A 24,165-nucleotide genomic window follows, 5' to 3' on the forward strand; every position below is an offset into this window, starting at 1 on the left:
CCATCACTTGAGGTATAATCTGGCAAGCAAAGTAGCAACTTTAAAGAACCCCCTGTATTGGCCAAGGGAGGGGAGCACAGCACATATGAACACGGGGCAAATAAAGAACTACAGTCACAGATCTGAGTAGCACACTGGCCACCTGGCCTGCAGGCCCCCACCCTGAATAAACAGTGATCCTGTAATGAGTTTCACCCTCACTCTGAATAAACAGTCTCTGTAGTTTCACAGTGATCCTCACTCTGAATAAACAGTGACTGTATAGTTTCACGGGGAACAACCCTACCCCGTAATTCTTTGGAATGTCGGGGGAAACCAGTGCACCCAGAGGAAATCCATGCAGCCCTAGAGAGAACATACAAATTCCTCACAGACAGCGGCAAGAATTGAACCCAGGTCGATGGCGTCATGCTAACCACTATGCTACTGTGCCATTCTATAGAACTGTAAGCAACAGTGTGAATATTCACCATGATTTCCCTCGTAAGCTCATTATCTTTGGTGACAGAGCAGTGGCAGCTTTGGAAAAAAAACAATGTTGAGTTAAGAGTACAAGCAAAACCAGACTGAGACTGCAGGAGGATGCTTTTCTCAAGGATTAATGATTATTTGCTGCCAGGTAAATTGTTAATTGCCTCTTGTTTGAACTTTGTAACTGTTGACAGTACACAGGCAGCACTATGATGGGTTTACGTACAGTTTCTCTTGCCAAAATTGCGGAATGTGAACTGAAAATATTGTGTTATCTACAGGTGTATGATTGGCCAGGCCCCAGGAACTGGGAAGTGGGAAGTTTCCAGGGCTCCACACAGATGCACAGAGGAAATATCTCCAGTGACATGGCCAGAGGTTAAGAGAAAAATTAAGAGAAAGTGAGGAGTTGAGTATAGGAGCAAAGAGATCCTTCTGCAGTTGTACAGGGCCCTGGTGAGACCACACCTAGAGTACTGTGTTCAGTTTTGGTCTCCAAATTTGAGGAAGGACATTCTTGCTATTGAGGGAGTGCAGCGTAGATTCATGAGGTTGATTCCCAGGATTGCAGGACTGTCATATGTTGAAAGATTGGAGCAACGGGGCTTGTATACATTGGAAATTAGAAGGATGAGAGGGGATCTGATTGAAACATAGTAAGATTATTAAGGGGTTGGACACGCTAGAGGCAGGAAACATGTTCCCGATGTTGGAGGAGTCCAGAACCAGAGGCCACAGTTTAAGAATAAGGGGTAGGCCATTTAGAATGGAGTTCAGGAAAAACTTTTTCACCCAGAGAGTTGTGGATCTATGGAATGCTCTGCCTCAGAAGGCAGTGGAGGCCAATTCTCTGGATGCTTTCAAGAAAGAGTAAGATAGAGCTCTTAAAGATAGCGGAGTCAAGGGATATGGGGGGAAGGCAGAAACAGGGTACTGATTGTGGATGGTCAGCCATGATCACATTGAATGGCAGTGCTGGCTCAAAGGGCCGAATGGCCTACTCCTGCACCGACTGTCTATAAAAATATAGAATGGTATAGAAATTATACTTGCTAATGCCCTTCCTCTTAAAGTGAGGAAGAACTGCTGGCTCCAGGCCGTGAAGTTATTGTTACTGAATTCATGAAGGGAGGGTGGCAATTTTCTAAAAAGTTCTTAGCCTGGAATAAGGAGGGAAGAAGTCTGGTCATGAAACTAGAGCTTCAGGGAAGAGAAATCATGAGTGCAGGAGATCCAGAATTGACGGGGCAGAGGGATAGGAATGCAACAGAATTCTGGAACCAGGGTGGAAATGGCTGTTAGAAAGGGACATAATTTTGAGGTGATTGGAGGAAAGTTAAGGGAGGGGGATGTCAATAGTAGGGTTTTTTTACACAGAGAGTGGTGGGTGCATGGAACACCCTGCCAAGGGTGGTAGAGGCACATACAATAGGGACATTTGAGAGACTCTGAGATAGGGGCATAAATGATAGAAAAATGGAGGGCTATGTGGGAAGGAAGGGCTAGATTAATCTTGGAGTAGGTTAATATGAAGGACCTATGCTGTGCTGTTATGTTCTGTGTTCACACAAAGAACCACAACCTCCATGTTCCACTTACCACCCTGCCAGAAGTGTCAGGTAAGAAAGTGATTTGGCAACTAGACCTACAACTGTTTCCGTAGCCCATTCAACATCCAGTCCGTACCCTGACCAGTGTCCATACCCCGGCCAGTGTCCATACCCCGACCAGTGTCCAGTCAACAGTGTCCATACCCCGGCCAGTGTCCAGTCAACAGTGTCCATACCCTGGCCAGTGTCCAATCAACAGTGTCCATACCCCAACCAGTGTCCAGTCAACAGTGTCCATACCCTGGCCAGTGTTCATACCCCGGTCAGTGTCCATACCCCGGCCAGTGTCCATACCCTGACCAATGTCCATACCCCGACCAGTGTCCAGTCAACAGTGTCCATACCCCGACCAATGTCCATACCCTGACCAGTGTCCGGTCAACAGTGTCCATACCCCGGCCAGTGTCCATACCTCGACCAGTGTCCATACCCCGGCCAGTGTCCATACCCTGACCAGTGTCCAGTCAACAGTGTCCATACCCCGTCCAGTGTCCAGTCAACAGTGTCCATACCCCAGCTAGTGTCCAGTCAACAGTGTCCATACCCCGACCAGTGTCCAGTCAACAGTGTCCATACCCCGACCAGTCTCCAGTCAACAGTGTCAGTACCCCGGCCAGTGTCCATACCCCAACCAGTGTCCAGTCAACAGTGTCCATACCCCGACCAATGTCCATTCCCCGAACAGTGTCCAGTCAACAGTGTCCGTACCCTGGCCAGTGTCCATACCCCGACCAGTGTCCATACCCCGACCAGTGTCCAGTCAACAGTGTCCATACTCCGGCCAGTGTCCATACCCCAGCCAGTGTCCAGTCAACAGTGTCCGTACCCTGGCCAGTGTCCATACCCTGACCAATGTCCAGTCAACAGTGTCCGTACCCCGGCCAGTGTCCATACCCTGACCAGTGTCCAGTCAAGTGTTCATATCCCGGCAAGTGTCCAGTCAACAGTGTCCATACCCTGGCCAGTGTCCAGACCCCAGCCAGTGTCCATACCCCGACCAGTGTCCAGTCAACAGTGTCCGTACCCTGGCCAGTGTCCATACCCTGACCAGTGTCCAGTCAACAGTGCCCGTACCCCGGCCAGTGTCCATACCCTGACCAGTGTCCAGTCAACAGTGTTCATACCCCGGCCAGTGTCCATACCCCGACCAGTGTCCAGTCAACAGTGTTCATACCCCGGCCAGTGTCCATACCCTGACCAGTGTCCAGTCAACGGTGTCCATACCCCAGCCAGTGTCCATACCCCGGCCAGTGTCCATGCCCCGGCCAGTGTCCAGTCAACAGTGTCCGTAACCCAGCCAGTGTCCATACCCTGACCAGTCCAGTCAACAGTGTCCATACCCTGGCCAGTGTCCATACCCTGGCCAGTGTCCATGCCACGGCCAGTGTCCAGTCAACAGTGTTTGTAACCCGGCCAGTGTCCATACCCTGACCAGTGTCCAGTCAACAGTGCCCGTACCCCGGCCAGTGTCCATACCCTGACCAGTGTCCAGTCAACAGTGTTCATACCCCGGCCAGTGTCCATACCCTGACCAGTGTCCAGTCAACAGTGTTCATACCCCGGCCAGTGTCCATACCCTGACCAGTGTCCAGTCAACGGTGTCCATACCCCAGCCAGTGTCCATACCCCGGCCAGTGTCCATGCCCCGGCCAGTGTCCAGTCAACAGTGTCCGTAACCCAGCCAGTGTCCATACCCTGACCAGTCCAGTCAACAGTGTCCATACCCTGGCCAGTGTCCATACCCCGGCCAGTGTCCATGCCCCGGCCAGTGTCCAGTCAACAGTGTCCGTAACCCGGCCAGTGTCCATACCCTGACCAGTGTCCAGTCAACAGTGTCTGTAACCTGGCCAGTGTCCATACCCTGACCAGTGTCCAGTCAACAGTGTCCATACCCCAGTCAGTGTCCATGCCCCGGCCAGTGTCCATATGTTGGCCAGTGTCCATACCCCAGCCAGTGTTCATACCCCGGCCAATGTCCATACATTGGCCAGTGTCCATACCCCAGCCTGTGTCCATACCCTGGCCAGTGTCCATTCCCTCACCAGTGTCCAGTCAACAGTGTCCGTACCCCGGCCAGTGTCCATACCCTGACCAGTGTCCAGTCAACAGTGTCCATACCCTGGCCAGCGTCCAGTCAGCAAAATGTCCATATGTTGGCCAGTGTCCATTCCCCGACCAGTGTCCAGTCAACAGTGTTCATACCCTGGCCAGTGTCCAGTCAACAGTGTTCATACCCCGGCCAGTGTCCATACCCTGACCAGTGTCCAGTCAACGGTGTCCATACCCCAGCCAGTGTCCATACCCCGGCCAGTGTCCATGCCCCGGCCAGTGTCCAGTCAACAGTGTCCGTAACCCAGCCAGTGTCCATACCCTGACCAGTCCAGTCAACAGTGTCCATACCCTGGCCAGTGTCCATGCCCCGGCCAGTGTCCAGTCAACAGTGTCCGTAACCCGGCCAGTTTCCAGTCAACAGTGTCCGTAACCCGGCCAGTGTCCATACCCTGACCAGTGTCCAGTCAACAGTGTCTGTAACCTGGCCAGTGTCCATACCCTGACCAGTGTCCAGTCAACAGTGTCCATACCCCAGTCAGTGTCCATGCCCCGGCCAGTGTCCATATGTTGGCCAGTGTCCATACCCCAGCCAGTGTTCATACCCTGGCCAATGTCCATACATTGGCCAGTGTCCATACCCTGGCCAGTGTCCATACCCCAGCCTGTGTCCATACCCTGGCCAGTGTCCATTCCCTGACCAGTGTCCAGTCAACAGTGTCCGTACCCCGGCCAGTGTCCATATCCTGACCAGTGTCCAGTCAACAGTGTCCATACCCCGGCCAGCGTCCAGTCAGCAAAATGTCCATATGTTGGCCAGTGTCCATTCCCCGACCGGTGTCCAGTCAACAGTGTTCATACCCTGGCCAGTGTCCATACCCTGACCAGTGTCCATACCCCAGCCAGTGTCCAGTCAGCAAAATGTCCATATGTTCGCCAGTGTTCATACCCCGACCGGTGTCCAGTCAGCTCAGTGTCCATACCCTGGCTACTGTCCAGTCAGCAGTTAATATACCCTGGTCACTGTCCAGGTACCATAACATGTTCCAGTGACACAATTCAGCAGCATGTCACAATCAAAACCTTCCCATTCCCAAATTCCTATAAAATTCAAAATGAGGCATTATCAAAATCAATCCAGTACAGAACATGGTGAAACTGTGGGCTGGTGTATGGCGACTCCAGTTGTCTCTGGTGCTGTGCCTATCTGGAAAACCCTGATACTCCCTTAGGCCAACGATGCATGATGGTGCATAGATTCATGGTCAGTACACTCCCCCTAACTCATTAGCAGCTGGGAGAATCGATGCGAGTTAAAGAGACTGTCAGGAGGTTAAATTTAGGGTAAGGATATAATAAGTGTATAAATGGGTGATGGGTGGCATGGAATTAATTGGTTGAAAGGCCGATTGATGGTGCTGCTGATATATTGACATATATTGACACAATTGTTGCAAGGAATCACCAATTAGCTTCCTATAATAACCGTATAACAATTATAGCACAGAAACAGGCCATCTTGGCCCTTCAAGTCCATGCCGAACTCTTACTCTCACCTAGTCCCACCGACCTGCACTCACCCCATAACCCTCCATTCCTTTCCTGTCCATATACCTATCCAGTTTTTTTTTAATGACAAAATCGAACCTGCTTCTACCACTTCTACTAGAAGCTAATTCCACAAATAATATATAAGTTCTTTGGCTAATGTTGCTCCTTTGAATGTGGTTGCTTGCTTACCTGTTGAGCTTGGGTCACGCTGTTATCTTCTGGCACCTCCGGCATGTGCTGCTGCTGCAGAAACTCCCTGACAGACTGCAGGTGTGTGGACAGGCCACGGCACCCAGTCACAGGCTTCCTCAGCTCAATGTGGAAGGTGTTACAAGGCAGGATCAGGGGCGGGTGGTTGTCAAAGCTTTCCAGGATGTCAGCTGTGTGCAAGAGAACAGCACCATCAGAGTGTGCACTGTGCTGAAGGGGGTCAATGTTGCTCTGTTTCCCCACTCACCTTCATGAACCAAAGATCTGCAAAATGAAAGCTCAGCATCTCAATCTTACCACGCACCTCATTTCTAGCTCCTAATACAACTATGTCAACACATTGGCAGCACTTCTCCACGACATTTCTTCAACTTTGCTGAACCTCTCAAACTAAACAAGACTGACAGGGTGGTTAAGAAAGTGTACAGTGTGTTGGGCCTCAATAGTCAGGAGATGGAGTTCCAAGAGCCATGGAGTAATGTTGCAGATCCATAAAACTCTGGTTAGACCACACTTCGAGTATTGTGTTCAGTTCTGGCCACCTCATTATAGGAAGGATATGGAAGCTTTAAAGACAGTGCAGAGGAGATTTACCACGATGCTACTTGGATTAGTCAGCGTGCATTATGAGGAAAAGTTGAGCAAACTAGGGTTCTCTTTGGAGTGCATGCCAAAAGGACAATGTTACAATAGTTATGAGCGATCCCAATATGCAGGTAGATTGGGAAAATTAGGTAGGTGCAGGATTCCAAGAGGGAGCATTTCTAGAGTGCCTATAAGATGGTTTTTTAGAGCAGCTCATGGTTGAGCCCACAGCAGGATCAGTTTTCTAAACTGGGTGTTGTGCAATGAACCAGAATTGATCAGAGAAATTAAGGTCAAAGAACCCTTAGGGTCAAGTGATCATAATATGATCTAATTCACCCTGAAATTTGAGGAGGAGAAGCAAAAGTCAGATGTATCAGAACTACCATGGGGAAAAGGGAATTACAGAGGCATGAGAGAGGAGATGGCCAGAATTGATGGGAAAGAACACTGGCAGGGATGACAGCAGAGCAGCAATGGCTGGAATTTCTGGAAGCAATTTGGAAGGCACAGGATATATACATCCCAAAGGGGACAAAGTATTCTAAAAGCAAGATGACACAACCATTGCTAACAAGGGAAGTCAAAGCCAACATAAAAACCAAAACGACGGCATATAATATAGTAAAAATAAGTGCAAAGTTAGAGGATTGGAAAGCTTTTAAATACCAACAGAAGGCAACTAAGAAGTTATTAAGAAGGTAAAGATGGAATACAAAAGTAAGCTAGCCTATAATATTAAAGAGGATATCAAAAATTTCTATAGATCACGTACATGAAGTGTAGAGAGGCGAGAGTGGATATTGGACCACTGGAAAATGATGCTGGAGAGGTAGTAATGGGGGACAAGAAAATTGGCAGACAAACTGAATAAACATTTTGCATCAGTCTCCACTGTGGAAGACACCAGCTGTATGGTGGAAGTTCCAGGTGTCACGGGTCATGAAATGTGTGAAGCTATCCGAACTAGGGAGAAAGATCTTAAGAAACTGAAATTCTGAAGGAAGGTAAGTCACCTGGACCAGATGGTGTACACCCCAGGGCTCTGAAAGAGGTGGCTGAGGAGATTCTGGAGACATTAGTAATGATCTTTCAAGAATCACTAGATTCTGGAATGGTTCCAGAAGACTGGAAAATTGCAAATGTCATTCCAGACAGAAGACAGAAAATTATAGGCCAGTTAGTCTGACCTCAGTGGTTAGGAAGAAGTTGGGGCCAGGGGTCTGTATTGGGACTGATTTATTTTACATTATATGTCAATGATTTGAATGATGGAATTGATGGCTTTGTTGCAAAGTTTGCACATAGGGGCAGGTATAACTGAGGAAGTAGAGAGTGGTTGGAGTTGATTGTTAAGGATGCGATCTCAGGGTACTTGGAGGCACATGATAAAATAGGCAGTAGTCAGCATGGTTTCCTCAAGGGAAAATCTTGACTGACAAATTAGTTGGAACTCTTTGAAGAAGTAACAAGCAGGATAGACAAAAGAGAATCAGTTGATGTTGTGTACATGGATTTTCAGAAGGCCTTTGACAAAGTGCCATTCATGAGGCTGCTTAACAAGATACGAGGCCATGGTATTACAGGAAAGACTCTGGCAAATCGGCAGGAGACAAAAATTGGGAATAAAGGGAGTCTTTTCTGGTTGGCTGCCGGTATGATCAAGCACTTTGTAGATGGAGAGAAAATACAAAAATTTGAGGCACAAAGGGTTTGGGAGTCCTTGTGCAGGATTCCATAAAGGTTCATTTGCAGGTTGAGCCTGTGGTGAGGAAGGCAAATGCAATGTTAGCATTCATTTCAAGAGGACTAGAATATAAAAGCAAGGATGTAATGTTAAGGCTTTATAAAGCACTGGTGTGGCCTCACTTGGAGTATTGTGAGCAGTTTTGGGCCCCTCATTTTAGAAAGGATGTGCTGAAACTGGAGAGGATTCAAAAGAGGTTCACAAAAATTATTCCAGGATTGGCATATGAAGATCGTTTGATGATTCTGGGCTTGTATTCACTAGAATTCAGAAGAATGAGGGCTAACCTAATTGAAAACTATCAAATGTTGAAAGGTCTTGATAGAATGGATGTGGAGAGGATGTTTCCTATGGTGGGAGAGTCTAAGACCAGAGGACACAGCCTCAGAATAAAAGGGTGTCCTTTTAGAACAGAGAGGTGGAGGAATTTCTTTAGCCACCTGTGAATCTGTGGAATTCGTTGCCACAGGCAGCTGTGGAGGCCAAGTCTTTATGTATATTTAAGGTAGAGGTTGATAGATTTCATGATTGTTCAGGACATGAAGGGGCATAGGGAGAAGGCAGGAGATTGGGGCTGAGAGGAAAATTGGATAAGCCATGATGAAATGATGGAGCAGACTCAATGGACCAAATGGCCTAATTCTGCTCCTATATCTTATGGTCTTATGGAGTGATAGAGGATGAGAGGTGGCTTAACAGAGGTGTACAAGATGTTAAGTATAGATAGAGCGGACAGCCGATAACATTTTTCCAAGGCAGAAATGTCTATTACAAGGGGGCACAATATTAATGAGATTGGAGGAAAGTATAGGGGAGACAACACAGTAAGCTTTTTTTTATGTCTCGGTGTAAAAGCTTACCTCTGACATCCCCCCCCCCCCCCCCACCGTGCCATACTTTCCTCCAATTATCTTTAAATTATTTCTGCCTGGGGTAGATGCAGAAATAATAGGGACATTTAAGAATCTTGTTGATAAGCACAATGATGATAGAAAAATGGGAGGGCTGTGTAGGAGGAAGGATTAGATTGATCTCAGAATAGGTTAAAGGGTCAACAAAGGGTCTGTACTGGGTTCCATCATGGGGAAGTTATGGGCAATCTGAGCGAGTAGGAAAGGAAATGAAAGGTCATCCACTTTGGCATGCAGAACAAATAGCCGAATGCGTTTTTAAATGGTGAGGGATAGGAATGTGCACAGGGACACTGGTGATCTTGTGCTTAAGTCTCTGATAGCCAATATGTGGATACAGCAGGCAGCTGGGAAAGTTAAATGGCTATCTCATGAGAGGATTTGTATATAAGAGTAAAGGTGTTTCACTGTAACTACATATTAACTTGACAAGATCATGGAATGTACTGTTTTTGTCCCCTTACCTAAGAGAAGAGTTACTTTCAGCAAAGATTCTGCAGACTGGTTGCAGAGTTGGCGGTTTCCCATCTTGGTGTATTATTGCCACAATGACCAATCACACAGTGAAAACTTTGTGTACCATGCAGACAGATCATTCCATATACAGTAGAGATAAATAGAATGGAGTCTTACTGCTATAGAGAAAGTGCAGTGCAGGAACACAAAAAAAGTGTGAGGACCACATGAGATCAAGAGTTCATCTTAGTATGAGAATGAGAAGTCTGATAACAGTGGGATAGAAGCTGTCCCTGAGCCCAGTGGCACTTGCTTGAGTTTCTCATCTGAAGACACACAATCAACATTTTGGGAACGAATTCTTCACCTCCACCATCAAATTTCTGAAGAGATAATGAACCAACCCATGAACACTACCACACTACTTTTTGTGCTACTTATTTAATTTTTTAAAACATTTGACTATATATATACTGTATTTGATATACAGTATAATAATTTTTATGCATTGCACTGTACTGTCAAATAACAAATTTCACTACATTTGCCAGTGATTTAACCCTGATTCTGACTCTGAGCTTCTATATCTTCTGCCTGACAGGAGAGGGCAGAAGTGAGCAGGATGAGAGTCGGAGGGGTCTTTGATTATGCTGGCTGCTTTCCTGCGGCAGTGGAAAGTACAGATGGAGTTAATAGAGGAGGAGCTGGTATACCTGATGGACTGGGCTGTGTTCACAACTCTGCAAACTCTTGTGGTTTTTGGGCAGGCCAGTTGCCATACCGAGCTGTGGTGTATCTGGGCATGCTGTTTCCTATAGTACTTGTGTAAAAATTGCTGGGGTCATCAGGGACGACCCGATGACTCACTATGTTCATAGAGGGAGAAATCAAGTAGACAGGGACTGCATTCACTGGAGTTTAGAAGAATGAAGGACCTCACACTGACAAAATTCTTACAGGATATGACAGGGTGGGTGTAGGGAGGAGTTTGGCACAAGGCACAGCTTGAGTACAAGGGACTGGGCCGTTCTGGACTGAGACAAGGAAAAGTTTCTTTACCAAGTGGAATTCTCTCCCCTGTGGGCTATGGAGGCTCAGTCACCATGTTGGTTAGTAGAGTTATGGATATTAAGGGAGTAAATTGATTTGGGAAAAATGCTGGAAAATGTCAGTGAGGTGAAGTTTGCCATGATCATGATGAATGTGGAGCAAGCTTGAAGAGCTTTGGACTGTCAACTCCGGTACATAATTTGAGTATTATTATCTAACCAGTGTGCTCCTGGGAATGTTTGATGCAATAACATAAAGGGAGTTTCACTCTGTACGTAACCTGTGCCATCCATGTCTAGGGAGTGTGTGAAAGGACACCAGTGATACTTGCCTTAGCGACGGAAGGGGAAAGGAATAATGTCAGGAGTTCCCATAAACTCAAACATTTCCTGTATTTAAATTCACCAGAAATGACAATAGTATCAATGATAAACACGAGATTTTGCAGAAGCTGCAAGTCCACAGCAACACACTCAAATAACTGGAGGAACTCTTCTGAACCGAAGATTAAATGGAGAATTGATCACAAGACATTGTGATCATGTAGCACTTCATGATGAACTCAGCATGTCAGACAGCATGTATAAAGGGGAATAAACAAATGTTTTGGGTCAAGTCGTTTCATCAGGAGTGGAAAGACGCAGAAGCCAGAGTAAGCAGGTGAGTGGTTGGGGAAGGGGAGGAGTATAAGCTGGCAGGTGATAGGTGAGACCAGGTGAGGAGGAAGGTGAGTGGGTGGGGGGAAGGGGTGGAGTATAAGCTGGCAGGTGATAGGTGAGACCAGGTGAGGAGGAAGGTGAGTGGGTGGGGGGAAGGGGTGGAGTATAAGCTGGCAGGTGATAGGTGAGACCAGGTGAGGGGGAAGGTGAGTGGGTGGGGGGAAGGGGTGGAGTATAAGCTGGCAGGTGATAGGTGAGACCAGGTGACGGGGAAGGTGAGTGGGTGGGGGGAAGGGGTGGAGTATAAGCTGGCAGGTGATAGGTGAGACCAGGTGAGGGGGAAGGTGAGTGGGTGGGGGGAAGGAGTGGAGTATAAGCTGGCAGGTGATAGGTGAGACCAGGTGAGGGGGAAGGTAAGTGGGTGGGGGGAAGGGGTGGAGTATAAGCTGGCAGGTGATAGGTGATACCAGGTGAGGGGGAAGGTGAGTGGGTGGGGGGGGCAGGGGATGAAGTGAGAAGCTGGCAGGTGATAGGTGAGACCAGGTGAGGGGGAAGGTGAGTGGGTGGGGGGAAGGGGTGGAGTATAAGCTGGCAGGTTATAGGTGAGACCAGGAGAGTGGGTGGGGGGGAAGGGGTGGAGTATAAGCTGGCAGGTGATAGGTGAGACCAGGTGAGGGGGAAGGTGAGTGGGTGGGGGGAAGGGGTGGAGTATAAGCTGGCAGGTGATAGGTGAGACCAGGTGAGGGGGAAGGTGAGTGGGTGGGGGGAAGGGGTAGAGTATAAGCTGGCAGGTGATAGGTGAGACCAGGTGAGGGGGAAGGTGAGTGGGTGGGGGGGGCAGGGGATGAAGTGAGAAGCTGGCAGGTGATAGGTGAGACCAGGTGAGGGGGAAGGTGGGTTTAGGGAGGGGGGGTGATGCTGGGGGAGGAAACGGAGGAGAGCTGAATGAACCATAGGAGAAAGGGAAGAAAGAGGGGAACCAAGGGGGAGATGATGGGCAGTGAGAAGAGAATGGGTAACGGGGGAACCAAAATCCTTTATGTTCGTTATGTGCCATATTGTATGATGTAGACAGTCATGGTCTTTTCATGACCGTAAGTGTTCTAGGCAAATTTTTCTATAGAACTGATTTGCCACCGCCTTCTTACAGGACAGGTAACCACCAGCCATTGTCAATACTCTGTCTGTCTGGCATCAGTGGTCACATAACCAGGACGTGATATGCACCAGCTACTCATATGACCATCCATCACCAGCTCCCACGGCTTCACGTGACCCTGAGTGGGGGTTAGGACGTGCTACACTTTGCCCGAGGGTGACCTGCAGGAATGCCTTACACCTGCTTTGGTAGAGATTATCTCCATCCTGGAACCAGAATGGGGAACAGAAAAAGAGGGAAGGGGGAGGGGGAAAATTATCAGAAGTTACAGAAGGTGCAGACTCGAGGGGCCGAATGGTCTACTTCTGCACCTATTGTCTATTACAGAAATCAATGTTGATGTCATCAGGTTGGAGATTACCCAGACAGAATATGAAGTATTGTTTCTTCAACATGAAACTGGTCTCATCCTGGCTGTAGAACTGATTAATCTGATTTCTTTGTTCTTAGCTGTTTTCCTTGCACAGAAAAGTTAGTCTTGGACAGGAATGTTCCTGAAGAAACTTGTTAACTCATCCTGCATCCCCTTGGAAGACAGATGGCTGTAATGACCGGAAGTACCTCTCCCTCACATTAGCTGGCTCGTGTTGACAGGGAAACCAAACTCTGCTCTGTACACTGAAATCAGCTTTGTGAAGTACCTCTGTTGTGTGTCCTGCTGGTGACATCATTACAGGAAACATGTAAGGAGAAAGGAACTCTTGTGATAGCAGTCACCTTCCATTGCAACGTAACCTTCTGACCAGACTGTGTGCAGCAGGAACATGAGGGGGAACTTTTTTACTCAGAGAGTGATGAGAGTGTGGTTGCTGGTTCAATTTGGCCCATCAAGCCTGCTCTGCCATTCTGCCATTATTATCTGCCTTCTCCCTGTAACCTCTGAGGCCTGACTAATCAAGAACCTATCAACCTCTGACTTAAATATACCCAATCATTTGGCTTCCACAGCTGTGTGGCAATAAATTCCACAAATTCACCACCCTCTGGCTAAAGAAATTCTTCCTCATTTCTGTTCTAAATGCACAGCCCTCTATTCTGAAGCTGTACCCTCTGGTCCTAGACACCCCCACTACAGGAAACATCCTCTCCACATCCACTCTATGTAGGCCTTAATATTCAACAGGTTTCAATAAGATCCCTCCTCAGTCTTCTAAGCTCCGGCAAGTACTTGAGAAGTTTGGGTAAGTACATGGATGGGAGGGGTATGGAGGGTGATGGTCTAGGTGTGGATCAATGGTACTAGGCAGAATATCAGCTTGGCATGTACTAGACAGGCTTAAGTGCCTGTTTCTGTGCTGTAGTGCTCTATGATTTTGTGACTTGGAAAGCTTGCTGTGAACTTCATGTCCAGCAGGCTAACTAGGGAAGTTCTTGACCTAACCAGCTTTCCTATACCCTCTCTAATGGGCCAGTCAGTCTTCCCATACCCCCTCTAATGGAAATGGGTTTGGGCAAAGTGAATCATGTCCAGCAGGCTGGCTGGGAAAGGATATGTTGCACTAGTCTCTCCATACCCCTCTAATGGTAGTACTGGAAATGGGTTTGCGCAAACTGGATGTACTCCTCTAAATTCCTCCGTTGGCCGGATGCAGGGCACCGGCATGGAAACTGAAAAGAAAAACAACGGGCTAACAGGAAGGATGTTGTGAGATAATGGCTGAGGTACTGCAATGGGAAAACAGGAACACAGCAAGGGGCAGGCTGCAGGAGAAAATGCTATTCACTCTCTCTGGCCAACCACAGGAGTCAGTGACACAATCTAGAGTTTACAATCTCAAATACCCAACTGAACACAGGGAACTTGATTGTGTTTGATCAGTGCTGTTTCGGCTCCTTGAGTGTGTTACAGGTCAACGCAGAGGGTCTTTACCCTGGCACAGTGTGACATTCTCTGCTGAAAGGCTACACTGTGCAGTGAGAAACAACATCCAGCTGAGCACTTCCCATGGAGTAAATGGAAGTCAATGTTGTTTTCATTAAAGCACCCTCATCACATCCACCGCTGGGTGGTAGGGCTAACATGGAGATAGCTTTACTCTGTGACTCAGAGTATGGGCCCAGCGCAGAATCAGAATCAGGTTTATTATCACTGACCGAAGTCATGTTGTTCTGCAGCAGCAGCACAGTATAAGACTTAAAAAATTACTCTGTTAAATTGAGAAATGTATTTTGAAAAGTAGTGAAAAAGCAAGCAAAACACTGAGGTAGAGTCACAGTCAGAGAGCACTACAGCACACAATCTCTTCGGTCTATCGAGTCCACACCAAATTGTTATCCTGCCTGGTCCCATTGACCCGCACCTGATTATAGCCCTCCATATCCCTCCCATCCACGTACCTATCCAAACTTCTCTTAAATGTTGCAATCAATCCCGCATCCACCACTTCTGCTGGCAGTTCATTCCACACTCTCACCACCCTCTGAGTGAAGGTCCCCCTCAGTTTCCCCTTAAATATTTCACCTTTCACCCTTAACCTATGACCTCCCATTCTAGTCTCACTCAAATTCAGTGGCAATACTCTGCTTGCATCTATCCCTCATAATTTTGTATACCTCTATCAAATTTCCCCTCATTCTCCCAGGCTCTAGGGAATAACGTCAACCTTTCCTGATAACTCAGATTCTCAAGTCCAGGTAAAATCCTTGTAAATTTTCTCAAAACTCTTTCAATCTTATTGATATTTTTCCGTTAGGTAGGTGATCATAACTCCCAGAATACTCCAAGTTAGCTTTTGCCAATGTCTTATACAACTTCAACATAACATCCCAAACTTCACTGGTTCATGGACTGTTCAGAAATCTGATGGCGGAGGGGAAGTAGCTGTTCTCAAAACATTGAGTGTGGGTCTTAGGCTCCTGTACTTCCACTCTGATGGTGATAATGAGAAGAGGGTGTATTCTGGGTGAAACCATGGACACAGAGGAGCTCACCTGTTCTCAGTGCTGCTGCCTGCTCCTCGGGCACCGGGCTCCATGCGGATTGGCACGGTCGCCCAGGGCTGTATTCCCTCAGCATGTGGTGCAGCTGCGATGGGTTCAAACTGGTAAAATCGTTCCTTAGACACCTCCAGCTCGCCTGTAATCGACAGTAAACAGTCAACATGGTTACTTGCAGGTGGCTGTGACTGGAGAATGAAATGGGGGAGGGATTGCTTCAGTGTCCAAGCAGTGGTCTGGACTGCACAGGCGAGGTGTGCTGTCACCAGCTGTCAGCGTGGGGTGGTGGAGAGGATACGGCAGAGAATGGCCGAAGGACCTGAAATCAGTCAACAAGTGGATCTGTCACCTTCCTCAACAGCTTCCTCTGGAAATTCCAGAGTTTGCTACTCCTTTCACTGGGGGGGGGGGGGGGAGAGGGGGGGCAGATGGGGGAGGGAGGGGGAGGGGGAGAGAAGGGGAGAGGTGAAGGGGGTGGGGAACATGAGGGTGAGGGTGGTGAGGGGGAGATTGGGGAGAAGGGGGAGAGGTGAAGGGAATGAAGGGGTGAGGGGATGAGGGGCATGAAGGGGTGATGGTGGTGAGGGGAGGTGGATTAGGGTGAGAGAGGGAGAGGGGAGGGGGGAGTGGGGAGAGGGTTGAGAGGGAAAGGGGGTGAGGTCAGGAGAGGTGGGGAGGGGAGGGGGAGTGGGAGTAGGAGAGGGGGAAGGGGGTTGGGAGGGGAGAGAGGGGAGGAAGGGGGAGGAGAGAGGGTGAGACAAGAAGAGACAGTGAAGAGAAAGCAGGAAAGAAACTACGTGAGAGAGAAGATAGTCAGACAGTGGGTGTTTGAAAGGGAAGAACAGAGAATGAGATAAAACTCCCTTGTCAGATACTCCAGTTTTATAGTCTCCTGTTTGGGAAAAGACTCTGATTAACATCCTCTCTATGCTGTTCCTAATTTTAAAAACCTCTACAATCCTCAGGCTCCTTTGTTTCAGTGAGAATAAATGCAGCCGATCCAATCTCTTCTCATAATCACAACCCTCCAATCTCACAATTACTACCACATCCTTCCTGTAGTGTGGTGACCAGAACACTATACAATAGTCCAACTGCAGCATTGTGCAGTTGCAATATAATGTCCCAACTCTGAAGCTCAGCATCTCTGCCTATAAAGTCAAGCATGTCTAATGCCTTCCTCCCTACCCTATCCACCCATTTCACCGCTCTCAAAGAGCTTTAGACTGGCACTCCATGGCCCCCCAGTACATCATTTCTCCCAAGCTCCCTGACAATTATTCCATATACCTCACCAAAATCTGACTTCTCCAAGTGCATTACCTCAAGCTTATCTGCATTAAATTCCATCTGCACCGCTCTGCTTAACCATCAACTATCGATGTTCCACTGATCCTCAACCTGCTTGGCTATGTTCTTATTTAAACTGTTCATATATATTGCAAACAACACCAGTCCCAGTATCAATCACTGCATTACACCACTCAATCCAAACTTCCATTCAAAGAAATGCCCTTCCCTCTGCTTTCTATCACCCAGCTAAGTTTGGATCCAGTTTGCAACATGGTTCTGATCCCTGGGCCACACCAATGATTTGATCATAAAGCTGGTGTACTGGCAGAGCTAAAGAGGAAATGGACATTAAGGTCAGTTTTCAGGGCCGGTGTCCTGTCATGGGTAAGTCTGGAGTTCAAGGCCTGGTGCTTGGGTCTTCATCCAGGGTCCTTATTCATTGCCATCAGTGAGTACTAGGTCTATATATGAAGATCAAAGCCCGAAGGTCGATCAGAATTCCAGAATACAAGGCCTGATGGCCACAGCCACGAGCCTCTGAAACTCTGTGAGTCCACTGGGGAAGTTAAAGGCACAAATGTCTGTGAATCTCTGTGAACCCTCTGTGGAAGTTAAAGGCCCAATGTTTGCAAAACTGTGTCAGTCCACTGGGGAAGTTAAAAGCCCGCTGGAAGCTGGAGGCCAGTATGGCCTTTCCTGGGGTTAGAGAACTGTGTACGTGCATGAAGAATGGGGCTCATTTTGCCGTTGTTGTTTGGTTGCTTGTTGTGTTCTGTGTTGTTCTGCTGAACATTGTGGGCCTGCTACATTGCTGACACTTACAGGCTGCCTCAGCACATTGTTGGACTGTGTTAGTTGTTGATGCAGACGACAGAGTTCACTGTATATTTCAGAGTGCATGTAAATGTGATGTGGCGCTCCAAGTGCAGTGACTGGAGCAAGCTGCACGGAAAAGATTGGGCACGTGGTGAAAGGCAGCAAATAGGACCATTGGCAGTAATGACAAGGCGCTAAAACAAAAGGAACAATAATATTTACACACTGATTGCACAATGGCTGGGAGGAAGTCAGATTGGAAATTAAACCTCAGTGAGGCCAAAGCTGGGGTAGCGCGTACACAGCTGGCTCCAGAGCAAAGGCCTTGAGGCAACAGTTCAGATCGAACAGGATACTGCCCCATCGAGGACAGCACATACTTGCCCTTCAGCCCATCATGTTGTGTTGACCCTTTAACCTACTGCAAGATCAATCTTTCCCTCCTACAAAGCCTTCAGTTTTTTTATCATCAATGTTAAATATCCCTAATGTATCTGCTTCTACCACCACTCCTGGCAGTACGCTCCACACACCTATCGCTGTCTACGTAAAAAATCTAACTCTGATGTTCCCCTGATACTTTCCTTCAATCACCTTAAAATTATACCCACTCATATTATCCATTACTGCCCTGGGAAAAAGTCTCTGGCTATCCAATCGATTTCTGACTCTTATCATCTTGTACACCTCTACCTAGTCAACTCTCACCCTCCTTTACTCCAAAGAGGAAACGTCTAGTGCAGTTAGCCTGTCTGAGAGAGTATGATGTAGGAAAACTGGACTGCATTCATCAGAAGACCAAGTGGTAATTTCTCAAAGGTGTCCCACTGGATGAAGGATGGGAAAATTTGCCCCAGTGTCTGGGGAGTTGGGAAAGAGGGGATATTGCCTGAACAAGAATAAGGCAAAACAATAACAATGCAGAATAAAGTGTAAAAGATACCAGAAAAGTACAGTAAAGTGCTAGATCATAACGAGGTAGATTGTGAGGCCGACAGTCCATCTTATCGTAGGCAAGGTCTGATAACAGTAGGATAGAAATTTGAGTCTGGTGGTTCGTGGTTTCAAGCTTTTGTACCTTCTGCCCAATGAGAAATGGGAAGAAAAGAGAAGGTCTGGAGTGGAGGTATATTATGGAGAGCAGCAATCTCATGTATATTATAGAGGATAGCAGAATATTCTGCAAAATATACAGAACATCAGGAGTATGATGGGTAATGACAGTCCCCTGTCGACATTACAGAGAATAGCAGCCACCGGGAGAGGAGGTGTACGATGGGAAACATGAGACTGGACATTATACAGTATAGTAGCCACCGGGAGAGGAGGCGTACGATGGGAAACAGCAGCCTCTGTGGACATTATACAGAATAGTAGCCACTGGGAGAGGAGGTGTACGATGGGGAACAGCAGCCTCTGTGGACATTATACAGAATAGTAGCCACTGGGAGAGGAGGCATACGATGGGAAACAGCAGTCTCTGTGGATATTATACAGAATAGTAGTCCCAGGGGTTTGATGGGGATTGACAGTCCCCTGTGTACATTATAGGGAACAGTAGCCCCAGGGGTTTGATGGGGAATGACAGTCCCCTGTGTACATTATAGGGAACAGTAGCCCCAGGGGTTTGATGGGGAATGACAGTCCCCTGTGTACATTATAGGGAACAGTAGCCCCAGGGGTTTGATGGGGATTGACAGTCCCCTGTGTACATTATAGGGAACAGTAGCCCCAGGGGTTTGATGGGGATTGACAGTCCCCTGTGTACATTATAGGGAACAGTAGCCCCAGGGGTTTGATGGGGAATGACAGTCCCCTGTGTACATTATAGGGAACAGTAGCCCCAGGGGTTTGATGGGGATTGACAGTCCCCTGTGTACATTATAGGGAACAGTAGCCCCAGGGGTTTGATGGGGATTGACAGTCCCCTGTGTACACTATATCAAACAACAATTACCTGTATATTACAGACAACAGTAACCCCTGTGTAGATAATAGGGAGAATTTGAACAGTACATGGATCGGAGATGTTTGGAGGGATATGGTTCCCATGTGGACAATTGGGATAAGTTATGTGTGAGTATGTGCCACTTGAGCCAAAGGGCCTGTTTCTGTGCTGTATGACTGCACTCAGTGCCCACTTTATTAGGTATACCTGCTTTTTAACATAAGATCAGATTAGATAAGATCAAACTTTATTTATCACAATGGAAATTATTGTTGCAAAATTGCTCAGTCAGAATGATCAACTGTGAAATACAAAAAGTAAATATTGAGGTACAAGAAAAAATATAAAATATGCATTAAAAAGTAACAGAGCAAATACAAACGTGCAATGAAACCATACATAAGGAGGAGAAGTTGTAGAGTCTTATAGCTACAGGGAATCAAGCAATTGTGCAGCACCAACTCAATTCATTAAAGCATGCAGGCATGGTCAAGAGGTTCAGTTGTTGTTCAGAATGGGGAAGAACTGTGATCTAAGTGACTTTGACCGTGGAGTGATTGTTGGTTCCAGATGGGGTGGTATGAATATCTCAGAAACTGCTGATCTTTTGGGATTTTCACGCACAACAGTCTCTAGAGTTTACAGAGAATGGTGTCGAAATCAAAATAAAAACATAGTTTTATAAAATAAAACATCAGATACTAACTGGCAATTCTGTGGGCAAAAACCTCTTGTTAATGAGAGAGGTCAGAGGAGAATGGTCAGACAAGTTCAAGCTGACAGGAAGGTGACAGTAACTCAAATAAACACACATATGCAAAAAGCATCTCTGACTGCACAACACATTAAACCTTGACGTGAACAGGCTACAGCAGCAGAAGACCATAAACATACACTCAGTGGCCACTTTATTAGGTACAGGAGGTACTGGCCACTGAGTGCACGTGACTCTGTAAATTAAAGCAGAGAGTAAGAGAAGCAAGTTTACATGGACCCTTGTCAGGCTGTGAGCTTCATTCCCAAGGTTACTGATCAAAGGGACTCGGGAAGATTTTTGAAGGAAAGGATGAGGCATGTGTGGAGGATAAACACCCAAACAGAGTGGATATGTTGTTTACTGCTGCACTTTGCACAAGGTAGTGAGAAACCTGATATCCACACAAAGCAGAAATCACCTGGTCTGGACTAGTTCAACTCATCTCACTTTCTCGGAAACTCTACTACAAACAGTAGTAGGCTGGAAACCTGCAGTCAGCCTCAGCCTGGTCTGAGTACTCCAAAAACACAAACTATTCAGCTCATCTGTTCCTTGTTGGGTTCTGCCATTGTGGTGAACTATGTGCCTGTCGGGACACGCCCCCTGCTGACTGCTCCTGTGGCTCCTCCCACAGGCCCCTGTATAAAGGAGATCTGAGGCCTGACGCTCGGCCTCAGTCTCCAGGACATTGTATGAAAGACACTCACTCCTGGTTCCTTCTTCCAGTCAATAAAAGCCGATATCTCACCTTACGTCTCAGTGTGAGTTATTGATGGTGCATCAGCCATAACCAAAGGTTTAACATATGAGGAGCATTTGTTAGTTCTGGGCCTGTACTCACTGGAGTTTCAAAGAATGAGGAGATCTCATTGAAATCTATTGAATACTGAAAGGCCTAGGTACAGGATGTTTCCTGTTGTAGGGAAATCCAGGAACAGAGGGCACAGCTTCAGAATAGAGGGCTGTCCATTTAGAACAAAGATGAAGAAGAATTTCTTTAGCCAGAAGGAGGTGAATCTGTGGAATTCATTGTCACACACATCTTTGGAGGCCAAATCACTGGATATATTTAAAGTGCATGTTGATATGTTCTTGATTAGTAAGAACATCAAAGTTAATAGGATACAACAGAAGAATGGGGTCAATCACAATAGGATGGTAAAGCAGACTCTAGGGGCTGAGTGCCCTAATTCTGCTATTGTGTCATATAGTCTTATGTTACCATAGAACTACAGAACACTACAGGCCCTTCAGCCCTCCATGTTGTGCTGACTCATATCATCCTTAAAAAAGTACTAAACCCACACTACCCCATAACCCTCCATTTTTCCTTCATCCATGTGCCTGTCCAAGAGGCTCTTAAATACCCCTAATGTTTTAGCCTCCACCACCATCCCTGGCAAGTCATTCCAGGCACTCACAACCTTCTGTGTAAAAAATTTACCCCTGATGTCTCCCCTAAACTTCCCTCCCTTAATTTTGTACATAATTTTGTTACCTGCAGGAGTTTCTCCTTTGGTGTGGCAAGCAGGTTGACAGCAGTAGACAATTTGAGGAAGAACTCAGCAGCTAACTCCCCGAGTCCGACACCTTGAATCCAGTCTAGAAGCAGGTCCAGGTTGGCCCGAATCTGCACTCCTCTTGACCACTGGTAGAACCCTCCACCAGAACCTAGAGGACACAGAGAGAGAGGGGCAGATCGAACCCCAGAGAGTCTATCAATGACAGAGAGGGGGATAGTGCAGAGTGGAGGCCCCTCTCTAGACACTGAGAAATGTGGTCAGTCCCAACTACACGCGTACGCGTACACGTACACACACACACGTATGTTACTGCCATATCCATAGAAAGGGAGGTAGTGGTATAATGCAGAATTTTCATTCCTACATATTATAATAATCCCACTTCAGCCTGTAATCTCATTCTCAGACAGTGTGGAGAGGGTCTATATACAGAATAGACAATTGCCAGCAGTGTTTTCAGACTGCAGGGTTAAAGAGTAGGATACTGACTACCTGAGGAGCCGTTCACACTCACCTCGTTCCATCAGGGCATTGAAGAGGGAGGCATTTGTAAAAAAGAAGAGGTAGGCGAAGAGCTGTGAAGCAATCTCCGCATGAACTTGATATTGCTTTAACAGGCTCAATGTTTCCTGGAAGATCAGCAGGACATCGTTAACCCCTTGTGGCATGCTGAGCTGAGATGAATTGGCTGCAAAAGGGTTGCTATCCAACAATCCAGGCAGGACCGTGTAGAGAGTCTACAGAGACAACAGTAAACATACAGGTGTAGAATCATCACAATACCATTCTATTTCAGATTCATTCATTATCACATCTACGTGTACATACCCAGTGAAATATGTTGCTTGCATCAACAACCAACACAGCAAAGGATGTGTTGAGGACAACCAGCAAATGTTGCCACACATTCCAGCACCAACACAGCATGCCCCAAATTCTCAGCAGAACAACACACAACACAACAGACAACAAAACAGCAGCAAAACACGCTCCATTTCTCCATCCCACATGGATAGTCCTCCAACTCCAGGACAGGCCTCTGAGCCTCCAGTCTCCAGCCTTTGACCATCAGGCTTCAATTTCAATATCGATCTCTATACACATCACAAAAAGATGTTGCATTTTGGATCAATTTCAACTAATCAGTCAGACAAAATTAAACAGTCATGCAATCAATCATGTCACACAGGGAGGGGCAGCACATATTACGTACAGACTAAACCTTTCTCCATACCTCCTGCCGGCATTCACAAGGCAAGGCTGATGTTAAGTAATGCAATAACGTTAGTGATTATGAAAATATTGACTTTCATGTTCTGTATGCATATATTCCAGATTTTTTATGAATTAAATTTAAACAAATACAGAATAAAGTGGACTTATCACTGTTCCATCACACATTGGCCAGGCAGCGATAGAGGTAAAGCTCCCAGCAGACAGTGCCAGCGGAGGACCAGCAATCACTCTCTGCATTTCCCCTCGGTAAACTGTGTCTCTGTCTCTCTGCCCATGAGTCTTGCTCGTTTTCACTGTTTGCTAAACCAAGCTACACTGGCTTGGCCAAAGGTAAATGATTATGTTATGATTATGTTGTATGGTGTTATGCCTAATATGGTGCTTAACACCATAAGACAGCGCAGCAGAATTAGGCTATTCAGCTCCACAATTCCATCATAGCCAATTTATTTTCCCTCTCAAATCCATTCTTCTGCCCTTCCCATAACCTTTGATGCTCTTATTAATCTAGAAACTATCAACCTTCATTTTAAATATTCCCAAAGACTGTAGTCCATGACAATAAATTCCATTGATTCACCACCCTCTGGCTAAAGAAGTTCCTCCTCGTCTCTGTTCTGAAGGGACGATCGCTCTATTCTGAGACTGTGCCCTTTGGTCCTGGAATCTCCTGCTATTGGAAGCATCCTCTCCACATCTGCTCAAAATTAAATTCACATTCAAAGTAAGCTTATTATAAAGTACATATATGCCATCATCTACAACCCTGAGATGCACTGTCTTGTGGACATACTCAATAAATCCAAGAATAATAACTGTAACAGAATCAGTGGAAGACTGCACCAACTTGTGAAAAAAATAACAAACTGGAAATACAAAAAGAAAGAAATAATAATAATAGTAATAAATAAACAATAAATAACAAGAACATGAGATGAAGAATTCTTGAAAGTGAGTCCATAGGATATGGGAACATTTCAGTGATGGGGCAAGTGAAGTTGAGTGAAGTTATCCTCTCTCGTTCAAGAGCCTGATGGTTGAGGAGTAATAACTGTTCCTGAACCTGGTGGTGCGAGTCTTGAGGCTCCTGTACTTTCTTCCTGGTGACAGTAGCAAGAAGAGAGCATGGACTGAATGGTGGGGTTTCTGATGATGGATGCCGTTTACCTGCAACACCCTGTGCAAGGACTTTATCCA

At 46.7% G+C, this 24,165-nt stretch overlaps 1 protein-coding gene across 5 annotated transcripts in view; it reads right to left on the reverse strand.

Annotated features, from left to right (window-relative positions):
* The window catches only part of LOC132379868 (ras-associating and dilute domain-containing protein-like), a 106,335-nt gene that overhangs the window by 24,625 nt on the left and 57,545 nt on the right, over positions 1–24,165 (reverse strand). For all 5 annotated transcript variants that reach the window (XM_059948155.1, XM_059948154.1, XM_059948156.1 and 2 more), the window contains exons 9-12: positions 22,247–22,469; positions 21,708–21,880; positions 15,390–15,534; positions 5,871–6,061 (exon numbers count right to left, since the gene is read on the reverse strand). In XM_059948155.1, the coding sequence (XP_059804138.1) occupies positions 5,871–6,061; positions 15,390–15,534; positions 21,708–21,880; positions 22,247–22,469 (732 nt within the window). The remainder of the gene's footprint in view (positions 1–5,870; positions 6,062–15,389; positions 15,535–21,707; positions 21,881–22,246; positions 22,470–24,165) is intronic.

Source organism: Hypanus sabinus, chromosome 23, assembly GCF_030144855.1.
Source record: "Hypanus sabinus isolate sHypSab1 chromosome 23, sHypSab1.hap1, whole genome shotgun sequence".
Classification (NCBI taxonomy): Eukaryota; Metazoa; Chordata; class Chondrichthyes; order Myliobatiformes; family Dasyatidae; genus Hypanus; species Hypanus sabinus.